Source organism: Salvelinus alpinus, chromosome 29, assembly GCF_045679555.1.
Source record: "Salvelinus alpinus chromosome 29, SLU_Salpinus.1, whole genome shotgun sequence".
Classification (NCBI taxonomy): domain Eukaryota; kingdom Metazoa; phylum Chordata; class Actinopteri; order Salmoniformes; family Salmonidae; genus Salvelinus; species Salvelinus alpinus.
Window position 1 is genome coordinate 20623027 of NC_092114.1, and position 13475 is coordinate 20636501.

The window sequence follows — 13475 nt, forward strand, 5'->3', positions numbered from 1 at the left end:
AGTCTTGAAGGAGATCCCATATATGCTGAGCACTTATTTGCTGCTTTTCCTTCACTCTGCGGTCCAACTCATTCCAAACCATCTCAATTGGGTTGAGGTTGGGTGATTGTGGAGGACAGGTCATCTGATGCATCTATCACTCTCCTTCTTGGTCAAATAGCATTTACACAGCCTGGAGGTGTGTTGAGTAATTGTCCTGTTGAAAAACAAATGATAGTGGGACTAAGCGCAAACCAGATGGAATTGGCATATCACTGCAGAATGCTGTGGTAGCCATGCTGGTTAAGTGTGCCTTGAATCCAAAAGAAAATTCCTGACAGTGTCACCAGCAAAGCACCATCACACCTCCTCCTCCATGCTTCATGGTGGAAACTACAAATGGCGATCATCCGTTCACCTACTCCGCATCTCACAAAGACACGGCGGTTGGAACCAAACATCTCAAATTTGGACTCAGGACAGATTTCCACCAGTCTAATGTCCATTGCTTGTGTTTCTTGGCCCAAGCAAGTCTCTTCTTAATGATGTTCTTTAGTAGTGGTTTCTTTGCCCATCCAACCTGAGAGCTTAAGAGGATCTGTAGAGAATGGGAGAAACTCCCCAAATACAGGTGTGCCAAGCTTGTAGCGTCATTCCCAAAAAGACTTGAGGCTGTAACCGCTGCCAAAGGTGCTTCAACAAAGTACGGAGTCAAGGGTCTGAATACTTATGTAAACATTTCAGTTAATGAATTTGATAACATTTCTCAACACCAATTTTTGGGTTAGGGATAAAAAGAACAAATGAATCAATTTTAGAGTAAGGCTGTAACATAAGAAAATGTGAAAAGTCAGGGGGTCTGAATACTTTAAATGCACTAAATATGTATATTTTTTTGGTGTTTATTAATCTCCAGTCACACCATCGGTTTGAGGTTTTTTGTCAGTAAAATTTAAAACAAGGGATGTCTTTGGAGAACTCTACCACTGACGTAAGTAAATAAGATGGTGACATTTGATGTGGTTCAAGAAGCCAAAAATGTGTATTACTGAATGAATAACTTGCAGAATCGATGATGATGTCCACCTATAAAGAACCATAACTAGTTATTCAAAACATACATAAGGGACTAGATTAAACCATTCATATTTTAAGCAAATTGTTATATGCATAGTAAAAGACAGACATGTGAAGTTTCTTCAAACCTTTTTATTAATTAATGCAATTTACAGTCAAGCCAAAGTGAACTACATCAAGTAATACGTATTCACATTATTTCCTAACAGGGTTTACAGCATAGCTTGTGTTTGTAATCATAATTGTTAACAAAGTAAAATAGAAATCAAAGCTCACTTTACGACAACGAGAACTAGAACGAGGAGCTCAGCAGTGGATCCGAAAACAAATAAACCAGCAACAAAAAGACATCTCCATGATTGGAATGACAGCAAATTCAGTTTTGGCATGTGGTAAAAGAAAACAGAGAGACTGAAAATCTAAATGACAGGCGAGGAGGTTTGGGTTCACAGGACTGTGCAGGGCTGACTTTGCGAAGAGAAACTTTGCTCCTCCGTGGCTTACATTGACATTTAAAGAAACAAAAAAGATCCTCTGACGGGTTAAAACGGCACCCTGAAAATTCTGTTTACTGTGAAAATAAGTAAAGACAGGACATTTTGGGCTTTAAAAAAAAGTTCATTGATTAGAATTTGAGGATGAATGTCTATGTAATAATAACAGAACAAATACATTCATCAAGTGACTGCATCTTTAGGACACTTACATTCATAGGAGGTAGATGTATGACAATGGGGCATGACATGGTTTCAAGGTGTCTATGGGAATCAAGCTTTTTCACAAGTTGTGGATTCTAGTGCATAATTTCGTACTTAAGGCCAAATATACTAGAATGTACCCCATTTGAAGTTCTAAGGCTATCTTAAGACAAAGGTGTGGGAGAGTAGGATAGAGAGGATAAACAGTTGCAGATACAGCCCTTTTATGGCAATACCTGAGTCAACAGTCATATTGAACAGCGTTTTGTTGATGGAAAAATGACATGAATTCGTCATTGACTGAACCCATTGTTTTAGGTTCTATGGACACTCACAGCATCCTAACAAAAGCAAAACATGGTAACTGTGTGGATGCAACTATTCAGATGATCAAATCTTTTGTTAACAAGTGCATACAAGACACACAAATCACACAACCATTTATTTTGGCGTCAGGTTCAGAAAATACCCTTTCACTTCTGACAGTGAACATGCAGAACATCCTACAAGACCCATCGAGTCAGAAAGCAGGTTTTGCATGGCATATGCACAGCCTTGTGTGACAATCAAACCTCCCAGGGGGGGGATATTGACATTTTATTGGACAATAGAAAAAGATTAAATGAGAAGTCAATGCAGCATTTATCAGGCTTATGAGGTACTTCATGAATATATATCTATATCTTTCCTTTTTTTATTTTTTAGAAAAGCTCTTCAAAGTCATATTATTCCTTATAATTCCTATTGATGGCATAAAATACCTTTTTATTTTTCTGTCCGCCCAGCCTCAAGCTGCTTTGAAAGTGCAAAACACAAATACTGATCGTTCTATGCAGCATGTTCACTCAAGGTTGCACGATAACTCGTGTAGAAAGTATTTTGTGGCTCTGTGAATCAAAATGTGTAAGCAACCCATATGAGGTGGAAAATAGCTCTAAAAAAAGGCACACACAAAAACAGGATGGTTTTAGTTCAGATGACCATAATGACACAAGAATTTGAATTACATTTCCATACAACCTTTTTTTGTACCTTTTCTTGAGTGACTGAAATATCCCAGTAGGCTACATCAGTGTGTGTGTATATATATATATATATATATATATATATATATATATATATATATATATATATATATATATATATATATATATATCTCATGTCACAATGTATTGATCAAAGTATAGTTCAAATTTTGATTCCCCTTGTAAAATGTAGCATGCAAAAAGACATTATCTTCATCAAAAACATTACCAAATGTTGATAATTTATAGCTTAATAGTTTATTTTTCTGGGTTATTGCGATACTGGATAAAATCACTTAGAGATGCAGATCATGTCAGACACTCAGCTTTAACTGTGGACCATTTATGTTTGGTAGTGTAGGTTTGTTAAGTATATTCCATTTATCAGACATCCACTTGCAATCTCTTAAATGCTGAATGAAAGATGTCACACTAGACCACAAGCCAAGGTTCATGTAGCTCACTAGGTGAGACTTGCCATACACCTTGACTAGGCCCCCTAATAAACCTAGTCAAGCAAATCACAACCCTAGTTTGGGCTTCAGTAGTTATTGCTCTGCATACAACATCCCATTGACAAGCCTCTTTCTCGCCATCTGCAGCCCACTATTTCTATTTAATACTACCAAAAACCATTGCAGGAATATCGATTAATCGTCGATCTAAAAAGCCATTCCATTGGCACGCCAATATATCATTCAGTCATGACTACAGCTTATATTGCCACATGAACGAATCCCAACTCATTTTGTTAGTGTTCATTGGTTGTTTTTGTTATCACTACATAAAAAGAAGAAGAGAGGACTCACATGCATGTAAGAACAGTGAGACCAACTCCAATTACAAAATTTGGTCCCTTGAACTTTACATACTAAAACAAAGTTTATCCGTAAATTTGTCGTTTTTTAATGTAAAATAATAACGTCTATATAATACACAGTATTGACTTGTGTTGTTTGGTCAGTATAAATTATCTTTGTTTTCGTCATAAATTAGGGATATACAACGCTAGCACCCGAGACCGTTCTGAGGTAGTTTACTAAATCCCTGTTTCCACTGGCACTTCAAATTAGGACCACATTCGAGCTCAAATGGAATTCTCAAATTCAAGCTGGGTCGAGGGAAACCTGGGCCAGCGCAGTTTCACAACTGGTGCCAGCTCGATTAGAATGCTGACACCACGTTTAGTTAGCTTGTATGGGCTTGTTGCTGTTAGCTAGCACATGGACAAGCAGTACTGCAGTAGTCCGACTACACACATTACCACCATTGCTGTATCCTTTATTTTTTCACTACAAAATACGTTGAGAACAGTCAGCCCTCGAATGCTGGCTACCTAACATTAGCTTTCAACTCAAGAGTTAAACAAGCTAGCAGGAATTTTTGCTGGCCAGGTCGTATTGAAAGCTAGCTACATCATATCAAAACTGTCATCTGGTTTGCTTGGTTAGCTAGCTAGCTAATAGCCAATGCAAAAGCAAGGTAGGAATTATGCTAGCGATGACGCTAACTGTTTAGATATTTAGCTAACTTTAGCAAGCTAAATACATGACTGAGTCTGACTGGCAACGGTATGGGGTAATGTTAGTTACAGCATGGTGAGAGTGAATTGAACTCTTCAACGTCGTGGTAGTTAGCTAGCAAGCAATATTAGCGAAGCCAGCTAACGTTATACATTGGCTACCTAGCAACATTACATAATTTATCATTTCTGGAGGCAGAGGAAACTCAATTCGAGCTAGCCCACCAATGTCAGCCCAACCCAGGCTGACTTCAAAGTGCCAATGGAAACAGGGCTTTAGTTGGTATATAAAAAGCCAAGTCATTCTGAAGCCCTCTAAGCTTTTAGAAGGATACAAAAATACCCATGTCAGTATTGCATGTTATATGCAAGAAATTCCGCTATATGGCATTCGTTTGGTGAAGCTCTCAAGGTTCTCCATTCTCTTTCTAAATAGGATCTCAAGACAGCATCGCTGTGGGTTATAGGGGGTCAAGCTTAGTATGACAACAATCGTGGGCTAGGGCTTGGAATCAGCTCAACCAAATAATACTCAAAAACAACAGTGCCATCTACTCAATGGGGAGAGATGACTGAAATATGGGATTTTTTAGCTGGGCATGCTGAAGCCGTCGCACAGAGTTTGTGGAAAGAAAATACATCTAATCCTAAAAACAACGCTATATTTCCATCAAAAAAGGAAAACAAATGAAAAGCCAACTCGTCAACTTCTGCATCTATGACTTCAATAGAACATTCTGTAGACCACTAACAGCTGCTCATGAAGCATTGTGTCAGAGGTCATCTGTGTCATAAGAACTTTGACAAATTCCAAGAAAAAATTAATAAATGTTGGTTGAGGCAGCATTAGTCTCTAGTGCCTTCAAACTCAACTATGGACCTTGATCCCCTCTAATCAGGGACTGATGTAGACTTGGGACACCAAGTGTGTGCAATTAATTATCAGGTAGAACAGAAAACCAACAGGCTCCAGACCTTGTAGGGTAAGAGTTGAATACCCCTAATCTAGTGTGTATTGTAGTGGAATTACAAAACTAAGACAAGCAGAAGCCAAAATCACTAATATTACAGCACCTCACAAGAAAAGACTGCACCTGTGTGATACACAGGTATGTATGTATTTATGTAGCCAAAACATTTGTTTTATAGAAGTCTAAATGTTCCCATGATATATCCAAAAGTGAACAAAGTTCAAAGATATTAAATGAGAAAGACAACTTTTGCATTCTGATGACCAGCGATAAGATGTACAGTATGATATTGAATAGTCATCTGAGTAAGAAATTGATGACTGAAGTGGAATGAATGATTTGACAATATGTGCCGTTAGCCTATGCTAAGGATAAGTATCTTAGGAAAACAAAGACTGACTTGACTACATCCCACTTTCAGGAGCCAATCGGTTTAAGGTTTGTGGATTGAAGTTAATGAGCACGCATAACAATTATTTTATACAACCATATTACAGGTGGATACATTTCTTAATGACATACACTGGCTTTAACTAAATAAATTGTAACCTTTCAGTTAAGAAAATAAGTTCTACTCTACTAAACCGGGATGGTATTTCAACTGTAGACCTTCAAGAGAAGACAGGAAAAGGCAAAGGGGATAGACCTTTCTGTATATACAAGTCTGATTTTATATTTTCTAAAGGTTTCGTTTGCCCACAGTATACAATAGCGCAAACAGATACATCTGTTGTCATTTACATCGTCTGTATCACCTCTGATGCAGGAGCCATTACTGTATTTGGATAAGATAGAAAAGTAATGGATCCATACTACTACACTCAGCACATCTAGACAATGTTCTGCCCAAATCAAAGCTATACAATCACTTAAGCAAAAACTAATATGGGGTAAAGCTAAGCAATGAAGAAACTAAACCATCTCAAATACCTTTGAAAATGTCACAACTCAAATAAGCATGATAAAATGAGAATAGATCCAATATTTATCTTTATGTATTAGGCTGAGACAAAATACCAAAAGATCAATTATTATTCACAACCTTTAGTTATCAATATCTGTGTTCCTGAAATACTCATGCTGACAGTACAAATCAGGTGGCAAATGCTCAACATTGATTTTTATCAAAAAATATTGATATCAACATTCTATTGTAATCAAAGACAGTCCAATAGGACTCGTTGTCCCCGCCTTATAAAGGAGAGCACCTCTTTCTGCAAGGGCCTGGGACTAGAATGTATGGTCAGTTCCAATGATCTATTGACGTGATATGTCTTAATTCTAGAAAATGTATCAACATACTTGTTAGTCAGTGACCACGTTTACATGCACACCAATATTACGTTATTATTCGGGATACTCAAGTATTCAGTTTGAGTTGACAAACATATCCCGTTTACAATAACCCGAAAAGCTTGTATCCCGGTTATGAGAAATCCAGATAAGATACCGGGGATATGCTGAGCTTAGATGGGATACTGTGGCATGTAAATATCTTATCCCGTTTACCATTTTTTTCTCTTGGTCTGCACAGGCTCAGTTTTAAATCTCATGGGTGTTGTGTGATGTCATCTGATTGTCAAACAAATCGCTTTTTATTTATTTTTTATTTTTAAGTAGGCTACCTGTGCAGCTCCATCCTCCATAATAATATATTTTTCTGATTCTCCGTACTGGACCGTATAGCCTACTTTCACCTCTAACTTTCTGCTTATAATTTCTGACATTTAGTAGGCCAAATTATAATTTTCAACATTTGGTAGGTCATATGTCTGTCAACTATAGTTAGATACATGCAGCATAACTTGTTGTCCCAGAAGACTAAATAAAGTAGAGCTCACCAGAATAAATGTCTTACATTGATAGAATTAATGCATTAGTAATCTAGTTAACACCGGTAAAGTTGTCTATTTAGTTCAGGGACCTGGGAGAAAAACGCAATAACTTCAAAAAGGTGGAAAGATTTGTACATTTTGCAAAGGACCAATGTCATAAGATTGACCGGTTTTAAGGAAATTAAAAGCTGAGAAAACAATTAAACACGTTTCTGATTAGACTTGGGTACATATTTTGTGGTGCAAATACTGTCTGCTTGCAGTAGTGTCAAAGATAACACATTACACGTGCAGTCACATTTTTGTCAAGAGATGCTGAAAGAAAGAAATCAAATTTCTCCACTCCTGTTCGAGACAAAATTAACATTTGTTCTATAATTTTACTGCAATAAATGCATCATTCTGCAGGAGTTACTATATTACTCTACATGTGAGAGGTTATAGGCCTACAGTCAGTGTCCATATTCCACTTACTATTCCATTTAACCTCTATGAACTTAAAATAAGGAATATTCTGTTTATTCACAGTGATACTCGTGACACAGTGATACTCGTGAGCGGGATATCAAAAGGTGCATGTAAACAGCTTAGCCCGAATAAGACCTTAAGCGGGATATGAACTATTATCCGGAATACTGTGTGCATGTAAATGTGGTCTTTTCCCCAGAAAAGCACTAGGCGGAGGTCAATATGCATCTTGGGATTTCAGGTAATAATTAAAAACCGGAGATGGTAGGTGCACAATTTCAAATGTTATTTTGCATCATTATTTACTTGGGGTTGCCATTGTTCAGTTCACTCAATCTAGCCACTAGTGTTCTTCTTGGTACAACACCATACCCATGAACTTTTGAGTTCCCTATGGCAATTGTATCTCACTTGTGTACATTCCTGATTTGGCTCAAAAAGACTGTAAATAGCTATATAACTACAGGGAACGGCCAAAATAAAGAAAACACCAACGTAGCGTCTTAATAGGGCGTTGGGCTTGCACAAGCCAGCACAGCTTCAATGCACCTTGGCATAGATTCTACAAGTGTCTGGACCTCTATCCGAGGGATGTGACGCCATTCTTCAAATGAGAAATTCCACCATTTGGTGTTGGAAAACGCCATCTCAGGGACCGCCTCAGAATTTCCCATACGTGTTCAATTGGGTTGAGATCTGGTGACAGACAGCCATGGCATGTGGTTTACATAATGTTCATCAAACCATTCGTGCCCTGTGGATAGAGGCATTGTCAGCCTATGGCGGCATTGTCAATCTATGGAGGCAGACCTTGGTAGCCAAAATAATGGCCTTCCCAGAATCTTTATACATGACCCTAAGCATGATGGGATGTTAATTGCTTAATTTACTCAGGAACCACACCCATGTGGAAGCATCTGCTTTCACTATACTTTGTATCCCTCATTTACTCAAGTGCAGAGTTTTTTCTGCATAGAAGTGGGTTTTTCTCAGGCTGCCTATGTCCAAACAGTAAAAAAAGGTTCAGTGTAAACATAAAATGACTAAAACCAGATAAAGTATGCAAAAAACAGACCTAGGGGTTGGGTTAAATGCAGAAGACACATTTCAGTTGTACAACTGACTAGGTATCCCATACACACACTTTCTTTTTTTATATAACTTTTGAGAACCAACAAATCACCAAAATAAAAAGCTACAGTCAAGGAGAATCTAAAACCCCCAAAATGATGCTTTCAGGAGTATTTGTCATGGCATGAGGCCCCCATTGATTGTGTTATGTTTGAGTCACTCGGATAGGATAAGCCATGGCAAAATGTGTAGAAATGCAGAAGATGTGCCTAAAACAGCAACATTTTGTCACTGCGGCCAACAGAAGGGCCTCTAACATTTCCGGGTGCCACGCAACCACCCAAGCCCCATTTTGACCCAGAAAAAAACCCTGAAATGTTACCATTATTTTGGCAGTTACATGTATGTTGACAAAAAAAAGCTTAAGGTTTGCAGATAACTCCTACATACTGATATGACACTAACGCTAGTTCTGCCACATTCGTTGATGCATGCGATTTCTCTATGGAAGTCGTATTTCTGGCGACCATAAACGCAAATAATACATATCTAACAACCAACTTGCAGAACACATTCCACACACAAACTTTGGCATCAGACTATAGCTACACATTTACACAACCAGTACAATATACAAATCACAATGTTCACAACTATCAGACATCCACCCAGTATCCTAATACATGGTAAGATGTCAGTTTCATCTTTGTTACTTTGCATATGCTGTTGTCTCACTCACAACCTTCAAGCTATCACTCACAACCTTCAAGCATGGCCATAGAAACAAAAGCTCAAAACAAATAAATGCATGAATAGCACCCTCTTCTGGGAGGAGTTTCAATCACAACCCAGTGGCAGTTATTTATCTGACAAAGACTTTAAAAGGCATTATTTTCAGTGAATCACCCACTGTACGCTGGTTGGCTGGGAGGGTCCCTCAACAAATAGGCCTAGGTGTAACCATCTGAATGTCTGACTTCGAAGTGCACGTGTGTTTATCTGGGACCAGTTGTCAATGCAATGAGTTAATGGTCTCACCAGACAAACTAGCCTGCTATTAAACAATGTAAGCATCATGATGAATCCAACCAGCTCATCTGATCTCATCTCTCATTCCGTCTGAGACAACACTAGTGACTCAACTAGACAACAGCTCCAAAAGTATTTTTTTTATTTTAGTGCAAAAAAGAACATTATTAAATGTTTTGGATATTTTCAGGAAAAGCAATGCTGTACAGGTCCGATATAATCTAAGGTGCTGTGTATAAATAGGTAACTTAAAACACGTATAAGCAGTAAAAACAAGACCACATCTCCCAAGAAACAAGTTTAGGATGAACAAAGGGTGGGGCAGACTACAGGTTGGGAAAACCGATGAAAAATGGTAGTATGAAACATTGAACATTATCCACATTGAAAGGGAAATATTCACATTTCAATGGACAAGCACACATCTTGTATCATAGTTTCCATAGCAAAAAACAAACTCAAGTTATCAATAACATCAAGTCCACTTGACTACATGTTTCTGCCCTCTGTACGATTGACTGTAGCAAACAATAACCTGAATAAACGTGAGGCAGAGCTTAGACGATGCATTCCAAAACAAAAATCTCAATATTTCATTGAACAGCTACATTCAATGAACCCAATTAAAGCAACATGGGAGATGCCTTTCCATGTACCCCATGTGTATCTATGGGAACACAGCAGTACATGTTGCATATTCAGTATCAAGCTAATAGTTTAAAAGACATGACATAGGCTACAATAGTAAATCGTCAAATTGTGGGTGAGCAGCTATAATTGTTATTAGCGTGGCTTGACCAACATGTTTCACAGCAGTCAGTTAGGTAACATACCATCCATCTCCAAGGATATGCAATGAAGTTATTGTGATATATTTTTTTATGTTTTGCATTGGTTGGTTTAAAACATTTTACCACAAATAAAAAGGTGCTAAATGAATGCTGTTCCATGGGCGCATAGGAAAAAAAAGGCCAAGTCAAAAGCTTGGTTGGACCAACATAATTTCAGCTCAACACTAAAGATCATGTAGCTCTCTAACCACTTTTTAAAAAAAGCAGCTTTAGGATCGTGCACAAGAACTATGATTACAGAACGCAGGTTCACCGACTGTCACATGACAAACGTTCAAAATCATTCCATTTCGTGACAATGTAAGATTCAAATGATGCCTACCAGATATAATATCCTGTGTAATTATGAAGAAATGACCAGCAGTGTGACGTTACCATAACACTTGAACAGGTAACAAGAGGTAGAACACACAGCCATTTCAACACAATTGCACCAGACTCATAATGTACGTTCGAGTTTCCTGCTTGGATCAACCAATCAATGGAATTCATACCAAGTTCACTTCTATGAAAAGTGCATCCAAATTTACAAGTCGCAAGACCAGCACCAAATAATAATATTGACATAACAGTAAATATCAAGTACTTGATTTCTAAGAATGCCCAACAAACAGTCAGATTTTGGATTACTTTACAGGGAATTAGAAATTAAAGTAATGAATATCGTTAAGGGAGAAAGAAAAAAAAGTTGTTCAAAAAAGCTTAATCTATTACCATACTTACGGCAAGTGAAGTCCATCGCGGATTTAAGGTGACATTACAGTGAAGGAGAAAAAACGTCTAGCACCTGTAATTAAGCTGTCCTTTTGTGCGTCAATGTACAAAATGTGTAATCTTGTTTGGCTAAGAAGAAAGATTGTAAAACAAAGTATATACCGAATTTGTGCTAGCAAACATACAATACAAATTAAATACAATCCCCCATACCATTACAAAGGTATAGGGAAGAAGCACTACAAACGCTATTAAATGCACCAAGCAACAAAAAAAAATATTACTACAAATACCCTAAATTCATATTTGAGAAACATCACTGCTAAAAATGTCTTGTTTAAAAACAATGCATAGTTAGAAAAGAGGGATAAAAGCCAGCCCATCTAGGCTACATGAAGAATTCCCTGCTAAAATCGAATTATTCAGGAGAACAGAAAAGGGAATAAAAATAAATATACTAAAGATCAGTATAATTTCAGTTTTGGAAGGCATTACATTTTTTTTGCATGAAAGTTCTGCGTATACAAATAAAGCCAATTTGACTTAATTTAATTCAACTACATATGGGCCAATAAAAAAATTATATTATAATTTTAACAACCTCTTCTAAAAGCTTATTCAAAATATACCATATGTCCCTCAAGGCTATGCTACAAAGAACCACAATTAAAAAACAAAACCTTTGCTTGACTACGAATAATTGCCCCCCTTTTTTGCTGAGCAATAATGAAGAGAACATATCCGTCTCCGGAATCCTTTTCCACCCAATAGAACCCCACCCCATTCTTCAGTCCCTAAGCTGTGTGACACTTGGAGCATAGGCTCACTCTACTGTACCGATTCATACACCAACGCCTGTACTAAAGATGCCAGCAACACGACTTGCCCCCCAGCAGGGAGAAAACCATGATTGAAACCATTTTAAAAAGATCAAAACTACAGATAGGGTTAACATATCCAAATCGACTGTGTGAGTCATCTACACACAAATTCGTATTTTTTTAGAAAGACAACATGAAAATAAGGGGATACAAAAATGTAATTTGAAGAGACTTGACCTCCCCCCTAATGTAGATGTCTTAACATGTAACAAGGCTCAGAGAACATAAAAAGGTGTCTGTTGGGAACCAGTCCCATTCTATTAGTAAGTTTCTCTTGCAACACTGACCATAGATTGACAAAACGACTCAGTCCAAGTAAAAAAGGCAAGAGAGCGACAATTGCCGACAGTTTAGATTTCATATTACTAATTTGTATAGGTCTTGATTAAAAATAAGTGTGAACAGTTTCAAAGTCTAATGAAAATCTAATGCTTGCTGTCATCAGATGCAGCATAAAAACGTGTGTTGGTCACCAGTGTTGATGGACAAATACTCTGCGACTGGTACTGTACACAGGCCTGTTCAATTCATAGCTGTACATACAAATGAAAAGACAACATGTTAAGTATTTGTGTCCTGGTCAAAGTATCCATCTGGTCAGTGCACTTTGCTTTGATTGGCTGATAAATAATAAAGTTGTGAAGAGAAAGAATCATTATAAACCTTCTATTGGGCCCTTATCTTCGATATGCCCACCTCCCTTTAACCCTATAAAAAAAATATGGAGAAAACGGTTTAGTGTGACCATGTGTCTAGATTCTAAACAATCAAAGTGTGAGGATTCTGCCCTCTAGTTTTTGATAGAAGTATTTCCTAATAAAAGTTTTTCCTTTGCTCAAACTCTGTAAACTACTAATTTACAAATACAAACAAAATGTACAACATGTCAAATAAACGAGTCCACCCCACCACAAACGATTTCTGAGGAATCATTTTACATACTACTGCCTAATAATGACCAGGGTAAGGCCAGGGAGAGGGGAATAAAGTGGTTTTGCATGTGTGGGTTTGAAAACAATTGTGGACATTTTGGAAAAGAAACCATTCCAATTTGTTTGGGATGACACTTATCATGCCCCCTTACTGGTGAGGAGAGACGATAGACGGCACAAACCCACTGATGCCCACACCTGACACAGTAAGGGGGTTAGGTGGGAGGAGTGAAGGCTTCTTCCCTGTGGGGTCTGTCTCACCCCTGCCGACCCCGGTGCCCAGGCTTGGCGCTTCAGGCGAAGTACATTGTGCGCAGTGTGTCCTGGTGAATCTGAACTGCCTTGGCCAAGGCCTGCTGGTCACGCCCGTTGCTCTGTCCCGACGTGTGACTGCCCTCCGCACTGGAATGATCACAGGGGAA

The 13475-nt window shown here is 38.0% G+C and overlaps 1 protein-coding gene across 10 annotated transcripts in view; it reads right to left on the reverse strand.

The window, feature by feature from the left end:
• Positions 1 to 1173: 1173 nt before the first annotated feature.
• Positions 1174 to 13475, reverse strand: part of LOC139559281 (protein argonaute-2) — a 30323-nt gene continuing 18021 nt past the window's right edge. For all 10 annotated transcript variants that reach the window (XM_071375139.1, XM_071375137.1, XM_071375136.1 and 7 more), the window contains exon 20: positions 1174 to 13455. In XM_071375139.1, coding sequence (XP_071231240.1) covers positions 13347 to 13455 — 109 coding nt within the window. In that variant the 3' untranslated portion in view covers positions 1174 to 13346. The remainder of the gene's footprint in view (positions 13456 to 13475) is intronic.